Source organism: Zingiber officinale, chromosome 2A, assembly GCF_018446385.1.
Source record: "Zingiber officinale cultivar Zhangliang chromosome 2A, Zo_v1.1, whole genome shotgun sequence".
NCBI classification, from domain to species: Eukaryota; Viridiplantae; Streptophyta; class Magnoliopsida; order Zingiberales; family Zingiberaceae; genus Zingiber; species Zingiber officinale.
In genome coordinates, this window is record NC_055988.1 from 43,334,352 (window position 1) to 43,360,906 (window position 26,555).

Sequence of the window (26,555 nt, forward strand, 5' to 3'; positions counted from 1 at the left end):
TATGCGGGGTCGCGGGGAAGGATCCATTGTATGCAGCCTTACTTTGCTTTTTTGCAAGAGATTATTTTCAGGATTTGAACCCGTGATCTTTTGGTCACAAAACAACAACTTTACCGTTGTGCCAAGGCTCCCCTTCAATAGGTTATCAGGTGTAAGCTATAGAAAGTGCACCTTTTGACAATCTATCAAGGCTTACCTTCCCAATGGGAGGAATAACTCTTGTTGATTAGGAGACCAGTGAAGCAGGGATGAACGTTATTGAGTAGTCCAATGTGCCTTCTTTGATTTCACAAGTACTCCAAAGTACAAGAGATGCAAATATTTGAATTATAACATTGCAGCCATCACTAGATGGCTTTGAGGCTTTCTGGGATCTGCAGTGTGAAATTAGCCTGAAGCATGATTGAACTTAGCTCACCACCTACAATCTCATGCAAAACCTCCAAGCATGTCCTGCCTTTGATGCTTGGTGACAAACCCTCATCTTGAGGGCTAAAGTCTTACTTCGCTGCTCTTCTCCTTTTTCACTTGTTGGAAGGATGGCTCTGCCTGTTACAGGGTGAGATGATCTTTATTAGGTGATACATGGCCGGTTTTTACAAATCAACTAATCAAGTGTAATTTCTTTTGTGCAAATTGGATTTGGTTTTAGTTCATGTGCAGTATGTTATGCTCGTGGCGACTGGCACAAAATGTGATTTAAATCATTGCGTATTAACTTCTAGTTTCGACATTTTTTAAATGTAAATATATTAATTAAAAACTAAAATATTTAACATAAATATTTAAAAAATAAACAATATAAAAAATAATTTTTTAAAAAAGAAAAAGATATGAAAATAGATAAATAAATAAATAAAAATTTTATTATAATTTTTAAATTAAAATAAATGAAATATAAAATTAATTAGATAATTTTATTAGAGTTTAATAAAGTCCCATCATAGCTAGGAGTTGATTAAAATAATTAACCTAAGTTTAATTAAAAAAAATCTGAAATCCGACACCACTCGCGAGCCTGTATGACTTCGGTGCCGTCGCAGGGTTGCGCGACCAACCATGACCGTGGGGATTGCGTGACTCCTTCAGCGTGACCGCGTTGGCTGTGCGAACCCTTTACAGCCACCGCAGGGTCGCATGATGCCTCCGCGGCGGAAGCAGAAGGGTTATGTGACCCCTCCGTTGCTGTTGTAGGGTCGAGCAACCCCTCCATTGTGACCACGGGGTCGCATAACACGTCGCACTTGTCGCGGGTCTGGTGCCGGGGTTGTGTCGGTGACGGTCGCTGAGCGGAACAAGATGTTTCGCCCGTTTCGCCCGTCTTGACATGATACTTTAAACCATGATTGAGATTAATTTATATTACTGTTGACAGCTTTGATTTGTTTTGGCCTAGATATAATTAGCAAAATATTGTTCAATAAATTCAATAATGACATGTGGACCAACATTTGTGTCATATCATGGCTGAAAAATGGGAAATGCATTCCTTGTTCTTTGTTCATAGGCCTTTTTTTTGATAAGTAAAATAGTATAGCACAACTCATGAGTACAAGAATTGACCTTTAGGAGCTACTTTTGTTTGACATAGTGTCAGATCCAAGTATACCCCTAAAGATCGATATATATGAATTTGAACACTCCGAAAAATTCTCATGTCTAATTGCTCATCATTAAAAACAACTACTAATTCTAGCCCTCCATACATAATCATAGAAGACAAGGTAAAATGACGCGCCTTTGTCAACCCCACGGTAATACCTCCTAAAAATTGGCATCATCCCCCGATATGTGGACATCTCCTGTCGCATGTGAAGCCCGTCTCTAATCCGCCTCCATAACTCTGCTATAGGAGGGCATCCAAAGAATAGATGCTCTTGTGTCTCCGGTACCGGTCTACAGAATGTGTATTGTCGCCGATCCTCCATGTACTCCTTTTTGTGCTAGCATCTAGAGGTTAACTGCATGACTTGGCTAGAACCATGGCTTTTTAGGACTAGGATGCCTAAAGAAGTCATATGCTTGAACCACACCGTCGTCCCTAGCAAACCAATATGCTAGCCTCTGTTCAGCAGTCTCTGGTGACCCAACAGTCGATAATTTAAGATCGTATCTGTAACACACGTTTGATCAGAGGGGAATCTATATGGGTTGCTTCCCAGGTCCTCACACTCTTGTTTATAGGCCTTTGTTGAAATAACTTTGTCTTGTTGTTGACAAAAATTGAAAAAAACATTTTGAATGGAAGAATATTCTATTGTACTTTGCCTAAAAAATATGTAGAGGTTGTATATTTAACAATCCTAACAATAGAAAAAGAAACTAACTATGCTCTCCTAATTTATGGGTGAGATCCCATGATTTATGGATCTTCTTGTTTATTTTTCCCAGCTTGGTACAATAGTCCGTGAGTTGCTTGTAGATGAACATCTTTTGGTTTTTGCATGGAAGTGTGGTGAAGACAAAGTAAGATGCTTGTTCATTAAAAGTAACATCCGTCGATAGATAGAACAATAACACTTGTACCCTTTTTTAATTGAGCAATAACTTACAAATATACATTTTAATGTCTGTTGGTCTAGTTCCCCTCTATTTTGACTATGCACATGAACAAATAATACAACAACAACAACAACCAAACTTTATCCCACTAGGTGGGGTCGGTTATATGGATCCTTTTATGCCATTAAGCTCCATCTCTTACTATATCATTGTCTATACTTAAATAAATTTTATCTTGTTTTATTGTTGCTAACCGAGCCTTTTTTTGGTTTTCCTAGTTTGATATGTGTATTTGTCATAGTTTCATATCACTTAACTGGAGCATTTATTAGTCATCTAATTATATGCCCGTATCGTATCTCTAGGAGTTTTCTTGCAACTTCTACTTTATTTTTAATGCTCTCATTTTTTATTCTGTCCATCCTCGTATATCAACACATCCACCTTAACATCCTCATCTCTACAACTCCTATCTTCTACTCATGTGCTTAAGTCATAGACCAACATTCAGCTCTATATAACATAGCTAAGTTTAATTGTGACTTTGTAGAACTTTCCTTTAAGTTCTAGTGGTACTTTACGATCACATAAAACATTTGACACTCTCCTCCATTTCAACTATCTTGTTTGTATTTTATGTAAGACATCTCTCTCAATCCCTCTATCATTTTGTAAAAATGATCTTAAATATTTAAAGCTCCCGGTTTTGGGCAACTCGTCATCTCCTATCTTAACAATTATCTCATTACTTCTAATATTGCTAAACTTGAATTTCCTATATTTATTCTACTAAGGCTAAAACTTTTTCCTTCTAGTGTTTCTCCCTAAGATTCTAGTTTAGCATTTTCTCCTTTACGTGTTTCATCTACCAAAATAATATCATCTGTAAACAACATGTACCATGATACTGTGTCTTGAATGTGTGTAGTGAGTTCGTCTGTAATTAGTGTAAAAAGATAGGGCTTTAGAGCCAATCCTTAACCCTATCTTCATTGGAAATGCTTCAGTTACTCTGCCTGAAGTTTTTATTTTGGTCGTTACATCCTCGTACATATCCTTAATTAGTTAAATATATGTTACGCTAACACCTTTCTTTTCTAGAATTTTTCATATAATTTCTTTTGGGACTCTATCATAAGTTTTTTCTAAGTCAATGAATACCATGTGTAGATATTATTTTTGCTCTCAATATTTTTCAACTAGTTGTCTAAGAAGATGTATAACTTCTATTGTCGACCTCCCTGTTATGAACAAATGATACACACCTAAATATCATAGGGACAAGATTATTTGTAGTTTGTCTGAATCAAATGTTGAGAGTCGTTTCATTGGATTCTTGATCCGAAGATTTTGGAAGGCAAATGATTAAGATGAACTTCTCTAAAAATGTTTAGGCATATAAGTTTTTTTTGGTAATAAAATGGCTCACACGGATTGTAGGAGATGACCATTTTTCTTTCTGTGATCCTTTTTATTGTGGTGTATTGATACAAGATGACTTATGTACTCTTATTTTTGAAATAAGGAGTTAGGCCTTGAATGATATAATCTCTAACAGTATCTATTTTAAACCTTTGGATATTGACCTCAAACTCGGATTGTTTTTCAATCATGCAACAAATTGTAGGATGTTTCTAACATCAGATATATCTACAAATAACAGCAGCCATTTTACTCTATAAACGGTAGGAGTAGGAACCCATTTGTTTCTTTTATTATTTAATGAAAAAAATAATCATTTGTGTTTTGCAAGTTCACACTTAAGAATGTAAACTCTCGACATTTATATTTTTGAATAAAGATGAAAACAAATAGTTTAATGGTTCTAATGGATGTTCATGTCGGTGGTGGTGAAACCAAATCATAGATCATATCTTTATTAGGCAAATAAAGTTATGTAACTAAAAAGGAAAGTAACTTGCTTTTGATAATGTTTTAATTAGCCGATGTTTTAAAATAGTAGAGTTTATCCCATTCTTTAGGATGCTCAATTATTTTCCTTGAATCCTTGTCTTGAAACTCACAATAACTAAGATGAAAAATTACATTGCAATATAAATCTTGAGTAAAGAATTTTTAAGCTTAACGAAAAACTTATTGTAACATCTCTTGCACCTACTATATTAGTTAGCGAATCATCGGCTGTGGCTATTTTGCAATTTCTTGGATATGGGGAGTACGTGGAAAGGGTACTTATCGAATGGTTTTATGATTGGTAGCTCTTGGATCCATGATCCAAGGGTTGTTAAAGGTTCTTTTTGATACACTTAATCCAATAGAGGATCAATTGATACATGAGTATACCAATGAATAAGTACTTTGAAGGCTTATCAAAGTTACTAATAAGAAATCTCAACGGCTTGACCTTTACTTGGTTTGGTTCACCTGATTCCTTTGGTAATGCTTCATTTTGTCGTGGACTCATCATATGCATTTGACCATTGATCTTTATTTGTATTCTTTTATCTCCCTACTCGGTTGTGCAACCATGAAGCATGTAACATCATTTGCAACTATGACGTGCCTTTTTTCATAATAGTTGTACCATAAGCTATCACGATTAGGAGCCTCTGACTATGTAGTATCATGATTAAGAGCCTTTGACTATGTGTAGCAATTGTATATGTTACATTTGAAGAAAACTAATGAGAAAAGAGAAATAGGCAATGAAGGAGATCAAAGAAAGTAATTTAACTATGAAGGTTGATATAGAAAAAAGATGAAGGTTGGAAGGAAACTTAAAATTGACCCTAACGTTGATGGAAATTGAAAAAAATGGAATATTTTTTTATTGTAAATCACTTTAAAAAATATGTATATATATATATATATATAACACAATATTAACAATAAAAATGGAAATTAGCTATTCTCCATAATTATGGATCAATTCCCATTATATATAGATCATGTTTTCCCCAAGTTTTTATTATTGGAGTATATAGTGTATATATTATAAATGTTGGTACAAGTATGTCCTTAAGGTTTTGCTTAAGGGTGATCAATTAGTTAATATCGAATTGACTGAACCAAATTTGTTAAAACTGAATTAATTGATTTTTTTTTCAACCAATCGAACCTATCAATTCTTACTATTAAAATAGAACCGATAAGAAATCAATTAATTCGGTCAGTAATCAAAATAATCATTTTTTTAAAAAATAAAAAAATATTAAGATTGTTTAACTATTTAATAAAAAATCATTTAAATTAATTTTCAAAATTTAGAATCAAAACCAAACCAATTTAATCCAAAAAATCAATATTTTGATGTTTACTAAAATTATGTTTACTCCCAATTTTGATGTTGAGCAAAGTTATACGTTATCTCATGTGCGTTGATGGTGTAGGAAATTTCAAGTTGGTCAGAAAGATCAGATACTTAGCAAGTAGATCGGGGACCAAATACTTGGCAAGTGGAAGACTAAGTAGGTTAAAGACATAATCCTTGGATAATTGGAGTCTTAAATGTAAGTACCCGAGGTGGTTTTGATGTGATTAACCAAGATAGGTTAGGTCCTGGTGGTATTTAACCCCTGTGTTTAAGTGTGCAGGAACTTAGGAGCACAGGAAGTCGAGCGAAAGACGCAACTAGCGAGAAGGATGACATGGAAGAGAGCCGACGGACTCGGTGCGTTTGAGGGACGAGGTGCTGTGGAAGAGTATGTGGACGGACGAGAAGGAGGCGCGCAGAGTTTCCGAGGGATGAGAAGTCGGAGCGAAAGATTGCTCGAGAAGGCCGGAAGTTGGGTTCGGGTGACCTTATTCCAGATGGCTGAGATCACCCAAGCGAGCGGAGCCGGAGCGAAAGACCTGGACCAATGCGAGCGGAGCCATAGCGGAAGACCTGGACCAAGGCGAGCGGAAGACCGGGACCGAAAAATCAACAAAAGCTGATTTTTTGGTCCTGGGCGCCTGGACTTGTCCAGGGCGTCTGGAGCAGAAAATTATTCGGAACGCAACGTGACGCGTTCCGTTACGACGGAGATAAAAGTTTATCCCCTCCCAGATGCTTGGAACTCGTCCAGGCGCCCCGACCAGGGCTATAAATATAGCCCTGGTCCCAATGGTTCAGAACAACTCTTGTAAACGCTTTTAGTTTGTTCTACTATTTGTTTGTGAGCCATCAACGCTGTACTGTTTAGTGAGCTTTCAACTTCCTTGGATTAACAATCTCCCCGGTTGTAACCAAGTAACTGTTTCGTGTCTTAGTTTACTTTTTTTTCAGTCTTTTATTTTGTTTATGCAAGTGTTGGTTTAATTAAGTTGCAAACATTCGATGAAGGTTCATTTTATTTTGCAGGGCTATTTACCCTCCTCTAGTCGGCCGCCAAGGATCCTACATTAATAGGTAAGGAGGACCCATTATAGGTAAGACGATAAAGTGCCAAAGGTGAGAGTCTTTAAAAAAACTCAGAAGTGAGTCTTCTTGGCATGGTGAAATTTCGAAGGTGTGGAGCCTCTTAATTCTTGGATAGTTGATGTGTGGTCTTGAATAGTAATCTTTACAAAGCCCCTTAATTAAGAGGCTACTGTTGATAGGGGACCGAATTCTTTGAGATGCAGGCTTGCCGACTGTTGTTGGACAAAGACTGGTAGGTTAGTTCGCACAGGACGACGGAGTGGTTCAGGCATATGACTTCTTTAGATATCCTAGTCTAAAGAAGGTATGCACACGAATGGTGTGGAAGACTTACTTGCAGCCTAGTCACACTATCACTTGTTGGCTGCTGGCCCTGTGGCGTCTTCATACCAAAGACATGCAAGAGTACTTAGAGGATAGGCAGTGTACATTTTGTTGACAGGTGTTGGGGACGCAGGAGCATTTGTTTTTTTGGGTGCCCCTCTATTGCTGAGTCATCTAGGAGGGTTAGAGACTAGCTTCATATGTGACAGGAGATGTCCACTTTCAAATGGGCTCTAAGGGTATTTGGGAGATGTTACCACGGGAATATGATATTAATGAAGGCTCAACACTTGGCTTTGTATTCGTTAATACACTATGTATGGAGAGCTAGAAATAAATATATCTTTGAGATTGAGCGGAGTGTCAGTATACATATATATACAGCCGTGTAATGTTGTGTCAGAAATAAGTATATGCTATAGACAAATTTTCTTGACCTATGATATGATATTTTTGTCTATCCCACATAATGGAATAAGACTTGGTTGTTGTTGTATGATATGATATTTTTTTATTAAAAAAATCATTTTGTCAATTGATGACCCTAACCAATCGATTGAAATTGCTGTTGTGGCATCATAGATGACAAAATTAAGTCAACAATAGATTGGGGATGATCTAGTTGACTGATCATGATCTAGAAAAGCAGATTGAAGGAGAAAAGAGAGCAAAAGGTTGTTGCTATAATTATCAGTTTATGGAGGCACGAGAAGACTATTGAAAACTTACATATTTTCAATTCTAAGTCTATTGCGTTGCTTTTCCTTACTCTTATTTTTATTGTTTCTTACTCTTCTTCTTGTACTTAAATTCCAACAATTGTAAGAAGATATTTCTCTATCTTCTGTAGTTAACCAAGTAGGAGAAAAGATACTCACTTTGTGAGGAGCGATCCATCAAAGGATCATAGATTATGGAGTTGGAACTAGGGTTCCAAACTACATTAAAAATTTGTGTCTTAGTTTATCTTAATTGTTTTCTTTTATTGTTTGTTTTTTCCACTGCACTAGTCTTGTAGATTTTCAATCGAGAACGAAAGCGATTGGCTATTCACCCCATGTCTCGCCTCGCCTGTAGCCTCTCTCGATCCAACAATAAATGTTGAGTTAGTTTCTTTTAAGAGTAAAGAAGGTGAGGCACTTACTTTCTTTGTTCACCATTCTGCTTTGTCATATCAATTGAACTTCTGTTGAGTTAGTTTTATGCTGCAAAAAAGCAAGCACATTGTTACGCTGAAGTTTATGTTGCATTTGATCTTGTTTGCTGTGTTTATGTTGTACTATGGTTTTGGATTTTATGTTAACCTCTTTATCAATACAACTCTTTTTTTGTTCCTTTATTTTTCACAGTAAATGGAACTATAATGCCCCGTCAACCAATAACTGTTGGAAGCATCCCAACTGCAACTGTAAAAGTGGTACGAACTTTGAGCAGTTTCATATTTTTAGCCTGGTTAAATTTTTGACAATTTTTTATTTTGTAATAATATGTTCTTTTTCCTAGAGTAATTAGATGACTTGTGTTTTCTCATTTCAGGAGCCAGCTACTGTTTCTTCTATGGTGTCTGGTCCTGGTTTTTCACATATATCATCAATTACTAATGTTCCTTCTCAAGGAGTTTCCAACCTACAGAATTCTTCTCCATCTCATAGCTCTCAGGAAATGAATGCAAATATTGACACAACACAGGAAATCAAACCATTATTAAATCCTCTCTCACAACCATTACGCCCTGCAGTTCCTGCTCCAGCTAATGTCAACATTCTTAATACGATTTCCCAACATCGAACACCTGTGGCAGTTCACATGTCGAATATGATCTCTAGTGGTATGGCGTCATCTGCTCATTCAGCCATTTCTTCAGTCTCGGGGTCAGGACAACCAATGGCTGTGACACAAGTTACTCAAAATTCACCACTTGGTTCACTTGCATCAGTCACTTCTAATTTAGGTGGAAACTCAAGTATTGGCATTCCACCCACACTGAATACTCTTCAAGGAAATATGACAATAGGTCTTTCAGCATCAAATGTTGGACAAGGAACATTAACATCAGGTGCACAAATAAGCCAAGTTGGAATAACAATAAACCAAAACATGATGAACAATCTTGTATCCAGCTCCGTCTCCTCTGGGCCTGGAACCATGATCCCGACACCTGGAATGTCTCAGCAAGCTGGATCACATTCACTTGAGATAGCTAATAATACTGCAATCAATATGCCTTTGGTGCAGCAAACTTCAAATATTCAACAGTCTCAGTCCAAATATGTTAAAATTTGGGAGGTGGTGTTCTTTTTCCTGTTTTCCCAGGATTATCGTATGCTTAAAAGTTGAACATCTTAAGTAACGAGTTGATTGTTAGCTACATTTTAAGGAGTAAAATGACATACCTTGAATCTTGTTCTTGTATGATTTTAGAAACTTATGTTGGAAAGAGTAAAGTTTTTGAAGTGTCATGGTTAAATTTAGAATCATAGTACACTATAAAATGTAATAATGGAATAAATTCCTTAGTTACCTTTTACAAATGTCTTTTCTTTTCTGCAAGTTTTATCTTGGTACAAAAAATTAGAGTGCTTCTTGTATGTTCATTAATGCTCAACTTTATTGTCGTTTTGCTAGGTAAAGCTATCAATTAAAATATCATGCCTTTAAAGTCAATGCCGATCTTGTATGCCCTAGTCATTAGTATCCCACTGTCAGAATTGATGCTTATCCTAATCTTCTGTTACTTATTTGTTTAGGGACAATTGTCTGGCCAGAGACAAGGGCAACCTGTGTTTATTTGTAGACTTGAAGTAAGCTTTGGATTCTTATTCATGTTAGTAATGATATCATGCAATTTTCTCTTGTTGGCCACTATTCAACGGTGATAAAATATTGGCTATGCAACAAACTGTATTGGTTTGACTCTACTATATTCCAATATACTAGTATACAGATGAGTATCAACCAGTATTTTCCACTATTCATAACAGCTAGTATTTAAAATTTTTGAAGTAGATTATACCAAACAAGTAAGGCCTTTTGGAAGCACATGAAATCTTGTTATTTATTTATTTATTTTTATGAACTGCTGTTTAACTTATTCTAATATAGGAAACCCATATACCAAGATAATAGGCAATGTAGATTATAGGCTTCTTACTCTTTTCTCATTCGTAGAAGACTCGTTTTTGGATAAATTAAGTCTATCCATGGCTTGGGTTAAAGTTGACATTATGAGATGAGATTTTTGTTTTATTTGGTACAATTATCATTGCACTGTTTTTTTTTTAAATTTTATTGTCTTTAACAAAATCAAATTTTCATAGCTTAGGATGAAGTTGATATTATGAAAATTTCATTTGTAATATTACCATTACTATTTGCATTGGTTAGGTTTATTTTATCTTTAACAATGAGTTTTCTAGTTTGCTTGCGGTGATGATCTTGGATTCAAATGTCACAAAATAATAGACAAATTAGAAAGTCAACTATTCAATGTGCTAACCACATTTTTGATGGATCTAAATTTCATTGTATTTTAATATGAGCTATCATCATGATTTATGCTCTAGTAGTTCACCATTCTATATGCATATTGATGATAGCAAATAAGATAGTCACGATTGAGATCCTACCTAGGAACAAAAGGAGGTGTATAGGTTCAAATCTTAGGAAAGCATAATATTGTAAAATTTTAAAATTTAACTATAATATTTTAGAACTATATTTGATATTTATAATTCACATATATTAACTTTATACATATTATTACATTTTAAACACTATTTTTTCAATATTATAAAGAATAAACAAATATGCATTTAGTCTTTATATAGTAACAACCTTTATAAGATAAATAACAATATTAGATGTTATAGTGCATAATAAAATTACATTAGTTAATAGTTAAAATTGTAATTAAATATGGTTATAAGTTCTATAATGTAACTCTAGAATTATAGTTATACAATAAAAAGTCATCCAATTTAATTATAGTTACAACTTATATAACTATGAATCTATATAACTATAAGTTATAATAATTCACATGTGAAATGAAATACATTTATAATTTCTATAATATTTCATATGTAACTTACAAGAGATAAGTTATTTTTATTAGTTATATATTATAAACTTATGTAATTATAAAATTATATATTATTAATATCAAGGTTCCAATCTCGAGCCATGCTGAAATTTTGGTTCTTCAATGAAATGATATTGTTTCACTATTGTGTTGATGTTTCAATGCATAGTGCGAGTAATAGATTGGAGTTGAAGAAGGAGATGAAGCATAGGAAGGAGACATTGTCCAAACATGGTTTTAAATCTTGTATCATGCCAAGTGAAATGATTGAAATATATCATTCAAAAAAATTATCTTAACTCCATGCCATTCAACATAGACAATATCTCCTTCCTTTGCTTTTCTTTCTTCCTTCAACCTTCAATCTATCACTGACATCATGCATTGAAGTGTCTATCTGATATTAGAATAATACCTTTTTTAGTTGAAGGTCGAAACTGCAACACACTCGAGATTTTGAATTGTAATGCTGAGTGGTATCGAGTTTCGGTGATTTATTGAAATAATACATGTGGACCGTTTCACCCGATACCGTACGAGATATCAAACCATGGTTAATATAATTGTCAACTTTATGAAGTTATAATTTTGCAATGATATAACTTTATAATTATAATTTACAATTATAAAGTTATATAATTAAGCCCCTTTCTGTGACCCACCTCCTTTCCTTGCCCTTGTCTTGACACCCTTGTAGACAAGGCCTGAGGCCACCTCGATAGCTTCTGTCTCTAGATCAAAAGCTAAACTTAATGGAATTTATCACCTAATTTCGCCATTTTCCTCACTTGGACGTTCCTCCACAAGCTAATGTGCCAATAACCTTCTCTTCCTCAGCTCGCTGCAAATTCCTTGACCTTTTCCAGTATGCTTGCTTCTCACCTTGTCATTCAAATTTTAGCTTCTCATCCTGTTTCTCCTCCTATTCTTGACAACAAGATTCTCTTCAGCATGGTCCACTTAGTCACCTCTCATACTAGCCGAAATGACCATTGATACTCCATGACAACATTGCGATATCCCAATGGTACGGTTGACACTTTGTGACACAAGTTAATTTTCTTGTGCCAATCAATGACATGTTTCAGTCATCTGACAGTGGTAAATCTTGGCGTTGCTGGGCATGTTTGAAATTAATGCTGGGATGAATTTTTCTTGCATGGGAATTATCATGAAGAAAACCTTATTTTATCTCTAAATCCTTTTCTTTACATGAATATATAAATTTTACTTGCCTTGATCATTGCGTAATTTCTTTATGGCAGGGTTATAGAAGTCAAACAGCATCAGACTCGTAAGTTTGTTTGACTTCGTTTGATTTTCCGTTGGTAGTTAAAGTTCTTTTATGCACCATATGCTTGATCTAGTCACATGTATTCCTACAAGTTAATCTCTTGTTTTCAACTACACTGGATATCCTTGATCTTAAATGGCAACATAAAGTGAGATGAAAACAAGCTTAGTTGATACTGTCAGCGTTCCTGTTGTATGTGATTTGAGATGGTTATGCAAAACTCCCTTGAATTCTTATATCGGCATTAGAAAGTTCACTCAATAACCAAGTATTTCACACAAACCAGTTTAATTATCCTCATTCCCAATATGTCAATAATTGCTGATGTAACACGTTGAACACGCTTCCTGTGGAATCATTCGAATTGGTCTCATCCTTTCAATCCCCTCTTATTTGTTGGGAAGATTTCATTTTATCCCCTAAAATTTTAATTCAATCTTTCCCCTAAATTCACTTCTATAGTCCCTAACTTTTGTTTTGTCTTCAAAATTATCCCTCTGCTGATAATAAAAAAGGGCTTGAAAGCGTGACTACATGCATGCTCACATCCTCCTTAGGTACATTCTGGTTTAAGATGCAGTCGTCCCCTCGGATGGGTCTAATGGCTAGCGCATGAGGTGGTGTCACAATGAGGTCTGGGGTTCGAATCTTGGCAAAGCCGAGTTAAATACCTCCCTTATGTGCTAGTCACTATTCCAAAGGCTAGTAGCTGCCCGTGATTTACCTCCTCCGTGTTGGCCCTGGGACGGGTTGGCGGGGGCGCTGGAGGCGAGTGTATTCACCTTTTGCCACAATGGTTTAAGATGCAGTCATCAAATGCTATGTTTGCTACTATCATTGTTGCTCCATGGCTGGAACCAATGTTCTAAAGCTCGCCTTAGATGGCCGCCTAGGCGCTGCCTAGGCATTACACGTCAGCTACCTGCGCTAGAAACCTAGGCAGCCCAACCGCCTAGGCAACCCTCGGCGTTGATGATTTTGGGTTTTTAATTTACAAAAACCTGTTTGTCCGACCAATAAATCATTAAATTTAAAATCCCTAAATTACTTGTTCGTTTGCGTCTGCCTCTTCATTTGCTCTCATCGTCTCATCACTGCAGCTTGGTTGATTCATCGATTATGGTATTTTTTTTTGTTTTTGTTATTTATTTTTTGTTTCGTCTACTCATCGTCGCGAGACGACTCTGGCAACATTGGGCGCGTCGCGAGATGCTATAGGAGTCTACAGCTGTCGGAAGCGTCGCAGGACATGTTCAATGGTGTCTCGCGATCCTTCTGGCAGTGCTGGACGTGTCCTGCGAATCTTTTGGCACCGTCGAACGCCTCCATGCGTCTGGTGGTGTCCAGTGGTGTTGTCGTGAGTTCCTGTACTGTGCATAAATATTTTTAGGATTTAATTAAATCAAACAATTCCCAACTAGGACAGTTTCAATAATAGGCTTTCATAAAGTCTAATTAAATTATCTCAATTAAATATATAAAAAATATATTTAAAAATTAATTTTAAAATAAATATTATTAATTTATATAAAACAGGTTTAAATATATAAAAAGATATTTAAAATTTTTTAATAAATATTATTCATTTATACAAATCAGATTTAAATATATAAAAAATATTTTAAAATTATTGTTTTAATAAATATCTAATAAATTTTATTAATTAGATTAAGATATATGAAAAATATATTCGATTATTCTCATACTTGTTAATGCTATTTTTTATTGTATAATTATATTTTATATATAATTTTTTTCTTAGACTTGTTAATGATTCCAAAGTTCCTAAATTTATTCTTAAATTACTTTTCAGGTTATCACAATGGCAAGCAATTCATCTTCAACAACATCTTCCAATAAATCTGAATCCGGAATTCTTAGGAAAAAGTCAAATGACATCGGATGGGAGTTTAAGATGTTGATTGATCCTAAGAACCTTTATAAAATTAAATGCAAGTCGTAGAAAAATGATGTCGGGAGGAGTGTATAATGTCAAGGAGCACATTGAAAATATACCTGAAAATGTATCTGGTTGTCGAAAAACATCTCAATAAGATAAAAATAAGTGCCAACATATTATTTTAGAAGGGAGGAACAGAAAGAAGAACAAAATAATGGAGGAACAAAGTTGTAGAGTAGAGATGACTATTTCTTAAGATGAATAAGAAGGTCTTGAAATTGAAGGGATGAAATTAAAAAACGTCTTCCACTTGGCCCAATGGATAGATATGCATTAGTAATTGCTCCAGAAAACGTAGGTGCAAGTGGGAATAAAGTGTTTCACTAAAAAAAATAATATAAATGAGGTTATTTTCAAAAAGAGAACTCAATAAGTTCAACAATATGTTAAGAGATATGTTTATGAAAATGGAATCACATTCAATGCTGTTGATAATGATAGTTTCAAGCAATTAATGAAGGCAGTGGGCCAATTTGGATCAGGATTCAAGTCTCCAATATCAACTTAGGGAGCCACTGTTGAATGTCGAAGTTGAAAGAAGAAAGTAACTGTTGAAGAAACTTGAAGAAGAATGGGTAAAGAATGGGTGCTTGATCATGACATGGAGTGATAGAAAAAGAAGAAACATATTAAATTTGTGTTAATTGCAAGAAAGGTACTACATTTTCAGAGTCTTAGGAGTTTTCAGGTGAGGCACATACAACTGACAAGTGTGTTGTATAAGTAGGAACTCAGAATATTGTTCAGATTGTAACAGACAATGTGACCAACAATATGACTACTAAATTTATGAGAGAAAAATGATCTAGGATCTTTTTGAGTTCATGTGCAACTCACACTGTTAATCTCATGCTTGAAAGTATTGGCAAGCTTCCACGATATAAAAAGGTTATTGAGCAAGCCTAGTATTTTATCATTTTCATTTATGCTTACCATAAGACTTTGTCATTGATCAGAAGTTTTACGAAGAAGAGAGACAGTCCGACAAGAGTTACCAGGTTTGCATCAAATTTTCTCACGTTGCAAAGTTTGATTGCTAAAAAATCTAGTTTAAGGGCTATGTTTACAAGTGATTTGTGAGAGACATGTAAATGGCTAAAAACAAAGGGAAGTTGAATTACTCTATTGCGATGAGCATGAGTTTTTGGAATGGTGTGACACTTTGTTTGAAAATATTTCCTCTTTTAGAGAGTGTTCTTCGATTGGTAGATGGAGATAGAAAGCCATCCATGGGGTCTCTATATGAGGAGCTTCTTTAAGCTAAAGTAGATATCAAGGTGACCCTGAACAATGTGGAATCAAATTATCAGTCTGTTATAGTGATTATTGAATCAAAAAAGAAGGATAGACTTAATACAACATTGCGTACTACTGTTTTTTTTTGTTGAATTCCTATTTTTACTATAATGATAGTTCTATTGCTGTTTATGAGGAGGTTGTGATGGGGATTTTTGAATGCATGGAAATGTTGCATGTCAGTGAGTTAGATCTACAGGATACAATTATTAATAATCAATTTGCAAAATATAGACATAAGATTGGGTTATTTGGCAAAACATTGGCAGCAAAAACATGTAAAAAGAATGATGATACATTTGATCCATATGCATGGTGGAGTACATATGGTGCTCACACACCCAACTTGCTAAGAGTGCATCGAGGATACTTTCATTAACTACAAGTTCATTCGGGTGTGAAAGAAATTGGAGTGCATTTGAAGGGGTAAACTTTAGGCTTTAAGTCTTTAATTTGTTTTAAAGTTTATATTCATGTTACTAATTATAATATATTACTTTCTCTCGTTTTTTAAGATTCATACAAAGAAAAGAAATAGGTTGGATGTCGGTTAAACAATCTAGTATTTGTCCAATTTAATGTTAGATTATTGAACAAATAAAAAAAGAGAAAAAGAAAAGAATGTCGATGTTCTTGTAAAAGATGCTTCAAATGCACAAGGTTGGATTGTGGATAGTGGGGAAGATGATGAAGTTGAACTAGATTCTGGGCACACATGACAAATTGTTGATGAAGCAAGTGGAGTAGATGATAATCTATAATCCCGAAGAAGCTCTATAGTGCGAGAACTTCACGAGAATGTCTAGAAGAGGAGGATCAATGTTTGTCCGATGAAGAACAAGTTGTTGAAAATTATGGAAGTAGAATAAATGTGATATTTTATTATGAATCGTGCAATAACCATGATAAGCAATGAGGATTTAGATACATCGAGGAGGAGAATGAAGATGTTGATTTTGAGTCCGATGATAAGAGGATAAGGATGTAGTTGATGGTGCATGTGTAGATTATTTAGAAGATTAGTTATGTTTAGTCTAATCCTTATTGACTTGTTGTCATGTTGAATTGAAACTTTGAATATAAACTTAGACTTTTGATAAAAGTAATGATATACTTTTTTAGTGAATGTGGAGGTGCTTTTGCGATAGACCGTGATGGAGCTTTTGTAACTAATGCAAGGGTTAGACTTTTGTGAATGTGGAGGTTAGGATTTTGTTGTTTCTTAATGAGGCTTTTGCAAGTGCAAGGGTTAAAGTTCTATTGTTTGCAAGAGGGCTTACATGATTAGATGAGGTAAGCTTAGATGAGGGATCTTCTTTGGAGGCACAGAAACACTTGGATAAACCAAGCATAGTTTGTCTCATTCAAGACATAAGGGTTTGTCAAAACATGTTTAACTGAACACTCGCAATAGAAGAGAATATAGAGCATCTTAAGTAATGATGATAATGAAAAGAATCGATAGAAAAGAGCAACATTAAATTGTAAGACAGTTAAAGTAAGAAATTTGCCGTTTCACCAATTGCTCGCACCGGCATTGGCCCAACACCAACACCGTGGGCCGATGCAGGATAATGGAGGCACCGCGGGACGACCACTGCGATCCCACGACGACTTTCGTGGGTCGTGGCACGGACTTTTGCCTATATTATGTAGTAAATAATATATGTTAAGTATTAGTTAATAGAAAATAGATAATTACTAATACCTAATAAATTTATTACCAATAGATAATAAACATAATTATATAGGTAATAAGACATTTTGAATCATTACTTAATAATATTCTTAATATTTTATAATGATGTATGGTTAATCTTTTAATAATTATAAAAATTAATAACCAAGATATATCCGGGTCAAAGTCATGGTACACCTCCACCTTCTCATATGCCGCAACCGTCATGTTTCTTCCAAAGTTTCCGGATTTACTCTTATACTTCAACAATTCATCATTAAAAATGGTGGATTGCATGTCCTCATCGGTGGACACAATTCAAAAACTCATTCATAACATTGGTGTCATTTTGTATGCTTGGATCTTTGAAGTAAAAAATCATATTCAATAAGGGAGCGGTATAATGTAAAGGACTATTAAGTTTACCCTTAGACATTTTATCAATAATCTTCAAAATAGGGGTGACATTTTCTTCTCTTTTAAAAGCCTTTTTAATCTCTTCCTTGACTTGTTAAGTGCACCCAATAAAAAGGTTGAGGGTTTTTTATCACTATCAACAAGTCGTAAAACTTTCACTAAAGGGGTGAAAACATTCAAAGCCAAAGAAACACTATTCTAAAATGCGATGCTTGTTATCATCACCTCTGTCGTTTTCCCCTTCACACTACTTAATTTTGATTTGCTCCACTCCTCGCATGTAGACATAAGTCTCAATTGATCTTTCTTGTCTTTTAGACTTTCCAAAGTAAAAAATGAAGTAGCAAATCTAGTCACCCTAGGCCTCACAATATCTCTCTTTTTGGTATATTTCCTCGTAATAGTCAAAGTTCTATTATGTAGATAGATGAATATTGTTAGGACCTTTGCTTTCTCAAGTATTATGCTTAACTTGGGTAGCTTTCTACTTGCTTCAAGCATGAGGTTGACTGTATGAGTTGCACAAGAAGTCTAAAAAATTTGAGGTCATGTAACCTTCAAAAACTTCGCCGCCGCCATATTATTTGTCGCATTGCCCGCCACTACTTGAACAAAACATGTTGAGGGTCAATTTCATTGATGTATTTTTCTACAAACTTGAAGATGTAAGCCCTAGTGTGCACCTCCATGAATTCTTCAATAAAACTAAGAAGGAAGTGCTTAGTTTGCAATTAATACATAAATTCATAATGCTTCTCCTCTTGTGATCCGTCCATGCTTCGATCATAATTAATTATTCATTTTTCATCCACTCTTCATGCTTTTTTAGATATAATTTGATCCTCTTAACTTCTCGTTTCAAAAGTGGCTCTCTTAGAAGATATTGACTTGTAGGTTTGTAGCCCGGACCGAATTGGTCAATTGCCTCCACAAATTGTCTAAAGCTTTGATTGTAAATTGCATGAAAAGGAATTCCTTCCTCATAAATCCAGGTAATACACATTATTCGCAAACTTTAACTTTAATGCATCATTTATGTTTTGTTGTCTTGCCTTTGTTGGATCGATTGTAGATGCCCACTTATCAATAGGTCCGAGGAGTTTTGACTTTTTTTTAGAAGAATTTCCCTCCACTTGACAATCATCATCCTCTGCATCAACACCTATATTTTTACTTAATCCCTCTCTTCTTTTAGTTTTTCTACCCTTTCTTGCTTGTTATTTTTGTTATTTTCAAAATAAGTTCTTACTCTTTTTGTCTTCATTAGATGTTTTAGGATATGCTTCAACTTGTCCTACAATACCCGTAATGTGATGCTTCATCTGATAAACTCCTCCCTTAATAAGCTTCTTACACAATTTGTATGTGATCTAATCTTTTTTTTCTTTGCATTACAAAACTTCATAATCCCAAATAATATCACTAGACTTTCGTTTCAATTGGTTGTTTCTTATTTTCCACCATTAACCTTCAATAATTAAATAAAAGATAAAAAATTAGAACAAAAACTTATTAGAAACATGATTTAAAATATCGAGCTATATTGAAGTTTTGGTAATTTTTAAATATAAAATATATTAACTAAAAATAAAAAATTTAATTATATATATATATATATAATGAGATAATTTTATTAATCTTTAATTAAATCTATTTAAATTATCTTGATTATTGCTAGGAGTTAATTAAAATTATTAACCTAAAGTTATTTATCAAATCCTAACTTAAAAACCTAAACTTAACTCCGGCTTCATACCCTGTTTAGCCCACTCGACGTGTCAAGGCCCATTGCTGGGCTCGGGCGATGCTTCGAGGCTCACATTCGGGCTTGCACGATGCGTCCGGATTTGTCGCTGGGCCTCGACGATGCGTTAGGAATTAGGATGCTTCGCATTGGTGAAACTGCTACAGCTTGAGGTTTTATAACTAAAACTATATGAAGCTAACCTAGTGGCGACGGCGGCGGCGGCGGAAGAGGTGAGTTGTGGATGACTTAGGCTGTGGTGTTATTTATGTTTTGAAAGGGACTAGGGTTTTTAAAATTTTGTTGTCCCATAGCCTTTCCCGCCTCAAGCTCCGCTTCGACCGCCTCATGCGCCGTCTCGCCCACCCACCGTCTCAACTCATCTTTGACCGCCTAAAGCACCGTCTAAGACAAAAGTGTTATAGTTGATGCTCGTCTCCTGCCTAGGCACTGCCTAGGCAGCAACCATTTAGAACACTCGGTTGACCCATCCACATAAAAGAAAATTAAAATATCATCTCAACCAACTAGCATAAATGTGCTAAAAACTAAAGCAACATATAGCAAGACTTTGAAATTCACCAAAGGTACTAGTAACCACTCTAAGTGACATATAACACAATCCACAAAGTATCGTGACAAGGTGGACATCCAGAAACTAACACTTGCACTACTAGAGAGACTCACAAATTAACCAACAAATCTTAGTTCACATCGACCAAAATCTAATATTGGCACAACACATCTCCATATCTGTGCTTCCTATGGTTTAATGCTTCCGCCACCTCCAAATTTTGAGGCAATAACATGGGTATCAGTTCCAAAGTAAAAAATGATTAGCAAAATGCATAAGATGATACTTGACCATACAATGACAGCAAGGTATAACAACATATACATGCAATTGATATGTTCACAATGCTATCAAAGCAATCAAAATATTCATAGTAATGCTTGTTACTATTACATGACTTAGTTTAGTATTCATGTGACTAATTGTCTTACTTATACATTTCATTAAACAAGTCGAGGAAAAATGATATATCATGCATAACAATATCAATGCAAGATATTGGGTCAAACACCCAATAGTATACACACATGAGAGGCAATCACTACAGTGTACCATGCATGCTAAGTTTTGTGCCATGAGTAAAAGAAGGCTAACACCATCATGAAGATTGAGTTGATGCCTCTATATATTTAGAAATGACACAATGATTTGTGTCAACGCCTATACTATGCTTATGCATTACAAAATAAATGATTAAACAATTTGCCTCCCCAACAATTCAACTGGACCCACCTTGTTAAGACCTAAAATTGAGGGCATCTTTGAATTGTCCCGATGGCCTTTTGCAATCATGAAGCCTATGAGTTTCCTCTCAAAATCATCATATCTACCAAATTAGTTATCAACGATCTCTGCAAGGCATGAGAATCACCGTGTACACTAACTTGATTCTTTCCACCAAAAAGAGGTTTTTCCCCTTTGACTTTTTTACAATCATGATAGAGTCCATTCCCAAATCCTCATATCTTCATATAGTGATAAGTTCTCTTTAGGACCTCATATAGGCCATTAGGGTTCTTTTCATCCCTAAACAAGAGAACATTTTGAGTTTTTTCAAGGTCTTATCCTCAAAACAAAATTGGCTCCGTGTAGCTACCAGCCGCTTTGGAGGAAGAAAAGAGTTCACTACACTTGCTTCTCTTTCTTTCTCTCTTGATCTCCACCATCTAAAGTAGAACAGGATGAAGGGAAAGGCTTAGAGAGGAAGGGGAAAAGATAGTTTCAATTTGGGGGAAAAGAGGCATTCGACTCCTCTCTTGGTCACGCACAATCACCACTGCAATTGCGCCCCACCTCTCACAAATTTAGGGAAAAATTCACTTAATGACATTTCAAGCAACCCCTTCTAAGTTTCTGAATCTTTGAGTATTGTTCCTTTTAACTAAACAAGTAAATCATTTATTTGAGGCAAAGTGTATTTATTCTATAGTATGCATATTTAAAGGGATTTATCCTTTTCATCAATGAATAATACAGTGTATTTCATGGTGAAATAATAGCATAAATAAACCCTTCGTCTAAAGTTCTTGATTTTAAATTCCACTAGGTCTTTAGGTGCCATCCATCATGCAATAATAACCTCTGATAACTCAATTTGGACTAGAAGATCTCAACCACCACTCTATTCCAAGTCAATTTATCAAAGTAGCCAATAACAACCAATTATTATGTTGGCTGGGAGCTTGTCTCAATAAAAAAAAGTAGGCAACCCTCTCACTTGTTATTTAGGAGTTGTGCTTATAATGTAGAAATGATCGAGATTCCTTGATCACATGCATCTCCAAATTTCTAAGGAAAGCATTTTATTGTGTTAAAAGCCAACACTTAAGTAGCATTGCCATGCACCATTGCATTGCATGCTGACATAATATTCATGTCCAATATCAGATCTACATTGGACATCTCTGACACCACCACGATCCCTATCAAGGATCCCTTTCTGAAGTTCAAGATACAACCTCAAACTTCCATTGTGCTCTCAAGACACACCTTGATAAGGTTATATAGTCCCCACCAATCGACACATTTATCACCTTCCTATATATTAAAGCATGTTTTTTTTTTTTTTTTTTGTAACATAACTTACCCTGAACTCCACAGCAACTGACCAACATGTAGGATTATTAGACTATTCCCAGCATGCATCAACCAATTTGACTATCATTGTACACTCGTGAACAACGAGGTATTTTTTGCTTTGACCTATGTTCCATGCTATAGCTTTCACAATTTTGTATGATGGTGGAGTTTATATATTAGATTAGCTTCCAAAACATCATAAATCACAACTAAAAGCATAATCATCTCCATGCTGACTCTAATAAGCAACTTCAAATTTAAAAATCCTAAATCTATAATATTCTTCCTCATCTCGACTCTGACAATGTAGTATCATCCCGACTAATATTTACAGTTTACAGGGCATTTAAGTGCCCCACTCTGTACGTTTCATTGATAGACCAAACAATATACCCAATAGTCCATGGGGCGGAAACAATTTTGGTACATACAATTTCTTTAGTTCAAAAACATTCACAAAACTAAACATGTTACACCAAAGGTGTCACAAAACAAAAGCAAAAGTTGCTTCATCATTTAAAGTTTCACTCATCGCCATAACTAATGAGGAACAAAACCAACCAACTTCAGTTTTCATCCTTTTACTTCTTTATTTTCTGCTGATCATCAACCTAACCTATAAGTTACTAGCCTTTCAGTGACTTACAACTTCAAAAAGCATCCAACATATAACAACTTCTAACAATTTAGTAGAAATCCAACATCTAGTGAAAGGTGATTCAACTTTAGGTTTAAACAATGCAGTTTCCAGGTTAAAAAAATTCATCCTCTACTTATTTGGAAATTTCAAATGAACATTACTAATTAGTTTTGCCAGATCAAGTCTAGTAGAATTCTTCTTGTTTTGATACATCTATAATTTTTTACCATCCACACATGATAGTTTGCAGCAATAACCCATAACTTAGTTGGAGAATCCCAATCAATGAGATTAGCATAAGCCCGAAACCCCCTTGATATCACATCCAATAGCACAATGCACATAGCTTCTATGAAACATTATCCCTCACTTTGAAAACTTACATTCAATAAAAAGAAGGTTCTTACTTTTATTGAGCTTCAAAAAAAAAAAAGAAAAGGTAGCAACAACTTTTATTAAGCATTCTCCATGTCAAATAACTTGATCCCAGCTAGGTAGGAAAGTCTACTTATTTGTCCCCTTCAAAATCAACAACTACGTACTAAAAGAGCATTTCTACCATTAACACAATTAACTTTCTTATTATAAAGGAAAGAATCAGCCACTTGTTCTTGCACAATTATATTTGTTCCTCAGAGATGTCATACCACACAAACTCAACTTCTCTCATCAACAGCCGGGGAGATTTTTTCAAATAACAATTCCTTACTGATTGACTTATTATGTACATCTCTAGGAGGCAACACCTACATTAGGTTTGACTTGCTCTGTTACTGCCCAAAAGTCATACTCAAAAGCTTTAAAAGGCTAGGTTACACTACAAAGGTTAGGTGGACCCAAGCTGAAGCCTCAATTAATCAACACAAGGTTGGTTGACCAGATTTAGTTGTTAGAAAATGATGTTGACTAACATGGGAAGTTCGGTTGACACTTTACATTTTGGTAAAAAAGTGTAGACTAAAATTAGGTTTGTGGCACTAATTTCAACCAAAAATTCCTCTAGACTATTTTACAAGGTTTTTATCAGTTAATGCCCAACCAAACATCCCAAACATGTCGTGTTAACATAACATAAGATAAACTAACCATGCAAATGAAGATGGACACCGTCCCAAGAAGCAACTTAATTAAAACATAATTATATCCACCAAATAGCGTGAATGTTCCAACATCCAAAATAACCGAAAACAAGACTTGAAATCCACTAGAGGAGTTAAAAGAAGGTACAAGCAACCACACCAAGTCACTCAAAACATAGTCCACAAAAATATCACAGCAAGATCGACAAGGTGGATATCCAAAATACAAACACCTTCACTATAAGAGTCTCACAAGTGAACTAACAAGTCTTAGTTCAACGCAATGGCATAGTACATCTCCATCTCCGGGCTTTCTATTAGTGCTTCATCCCACCTACGGATTTGGAGGCAACTACAACATAGGAATTAGTTCCAAAGTCAACAATGATTGTTAAGATACATAAGCATATCATTTCCTTAACCATATAGTGAGAGCAAGGTATACCATTTTATACATATAATAAATAAATAAAGAATTTAGAGTAATGCTTGATAAATGACTTAGTTTGGCATTCATTTGACAAAAAAAGTAGAGTAATGCTTGCTACTATTAAATGACTTAATTTAGCATTCACTTGACAAATCATTGCATTAGGTTCACCTACAAATTTTATCAAAGCAATAAGTCATTGAAAAATGACTATAATCATGCATAGTAATAATGAGGCAATGTGAGGCTAAACACTCCTATATTATACACACATGAGAGTTTGACATACATGCTAGGCTGATGCCATGAGTAAAATAAGCCCGATGCAGTAATAAAGACTAGGTCGATACCTTCATATGGTTAGGACCAACACCCATGATTTGCATTAAGGATGATGCCTTCATATGCTTAGGGTCGGCACCTTTATATGGTTAGGCCCAACACTTGTGATTAGCATTAAGGTTGATGATGCCTTCATAAGCTTAGGTTCAACACCAAAAATTTACATTAAGGCCAACACTATTGTGCTCTTGCATACAAAGTAAATGCACAAATTAAACAACGTGCCTTGCTTCCCTGATAATCCAATGGTACCTACCCCTTCATGATTCAAAATTGAGAGCATTTCTTATTTGTCCAAAAGTCCTTTACAATGCCAAATCCTACACATTTCTCTTGGTGTAATAATGCCTCCAAGCATGTAATATTGTATGTGATTTTGATATTTGGACCAAATTTAAGTTAGGGAATATTGTGATATGACGTATCTATCAAATATGCAAGTGCAGGAAATCCAAGTAGGTTAATGAGGATTAGATACTTGGTGAGATGAAGTCTCGACAAGTCAGATAAATCGGGTGCCAGACAAGAAAGTCCAAGTAGGTTGGGGTCTACATTCTTGGCGACTTGAAGTCCCAGTAGCTTAGGATGATCGAATGCTTAAAAATGGAAGTCCAATAAGATCAGGGACCGTAATCTTAACAGCTTGATGTCCTAGGAGCAAGACCTAGAGGTGAAGAGTCTCTAGGCATGGAAGTCCCGAAGGCCTTTTGGCAAATAGTAATCTATGGTGATCTGTGCGAGTTGAGTGAACTAGACTCATGGGGGCATGGGTAGAACTCAACACTAGGCGAAAGTAGATCATTAGAATGATCAAGTCTAGGTAACTATCTACTAGATTGAGATTTAGTTAGTTGACTAGATTGAGAATTAGTCGGTTGACTATTGGATTTAGTTAGTCAGTTGGAAAACCTTAAATCTTTATCCAATTATGGGTTTTATAGTTTGGACAAGCAACTAATACTTATCCAAAACTAAGTGTATGCTACGTCTTTGTTGAATTGTCAATTATATGGATAGATCAGTTGGTTGGTACTTAAGTAGAGCTGGGCGTATAATACATCTCTAGTGGGCGATTAAGTTGAGCATCTATAGCCACCTAATATGCAGTTGACTGGGAACAAAGCATAACTGAGCAGCATAATCGCCTTTGTTGAGTAGTCGATTGAATCTTGTTGAGGAGTCAACGACTTTGGATCAAAAAAAAGCAAGCAACATGATGTATTTGTTGAATTGCCGACTGGAATGACATTAAGTTGATTGATGCCAATATAAGAAAATATAAAGGCGTTGTTGCAATGACAAATATGAGTTTAACATACTGATACACGACGAATTTGGTGGGACAATCAACTTTCGGAAATATGGGAAGTGTCAAGAAAAGCTCTCTTTCAAAGCTCTCAAATCTATTTAGTGTCTTCTCTTGTTCTTTTATTCCTTATACTTCAATGTTATAATAAGAAGAAAAGTTGTAAGAGGTTGCTTCACTTTCAGCATTGCTAAAAAGAAAGCATAGTGGAGTCTTTGAGGAGTGATCCGCCTAAAGGATCCTAGCCGTGGTGTAGGGGTCCTAGGGATGTCTGACCGAACCACATTGTATCACTATGCCAAAGTGATAGGATGGAGCGAACTAATTATGTTGTATGTTTTTAAAATTATGTTGAATTTGTATTTCAACTAATTATGTAGAAAACAAGCAAGCAAAAGCGATGAAGTGAATAAGACTATTCTCCCCCACTAGTTTCTCTTCACCAT

General features: G+C 35.1%; 1 protein-coding gene across 11 annotated transcripts in view; it reads left to right on the forward strand.

Annotated features, from left to right (window-relative positions):
* LOC122041076 (mediator of RNA polymerase II transcription subunit 25-like) overlaps positions 1-26,555 on the forward strand; it is an 84,103-nt gene that overhangs the window by 50,707 nt on the left and 6,841 nt on the right. For 8 of the 11 annotated variants that reach the window (XM_042600642.1, XM_042600632.1, XM_042600635.1 and 5 more), the window contains 5 exons: positions 8,539-8,606; positions 8,726-9,475; positions 9,937-9,990; positions 12,536-12,564; positions 18,810-18,907. In XM_042600642.1, coding sequence (XP_042456576.1) covers positions 8,539-8,606; positions 8,726-9,475; positions 9,937-9,990; positions 12,536-12,564; positions 18,810-18,907 — 999 coding nt within the window. Of the gene's footprint in view, positions 1-8,538; positions 8,607-8,725; positions 9,476-9,936; positions 10,014-12,535; positions 12,565-13,144; positions 13,147-18,809; positions 18,908-26,555 lie in introns of all 11 variants that reach the window. The other 3 variants (XM_042600637.1, XM_042600634.1, XM_042600640.1) reach the window with 3 other exon arrangements.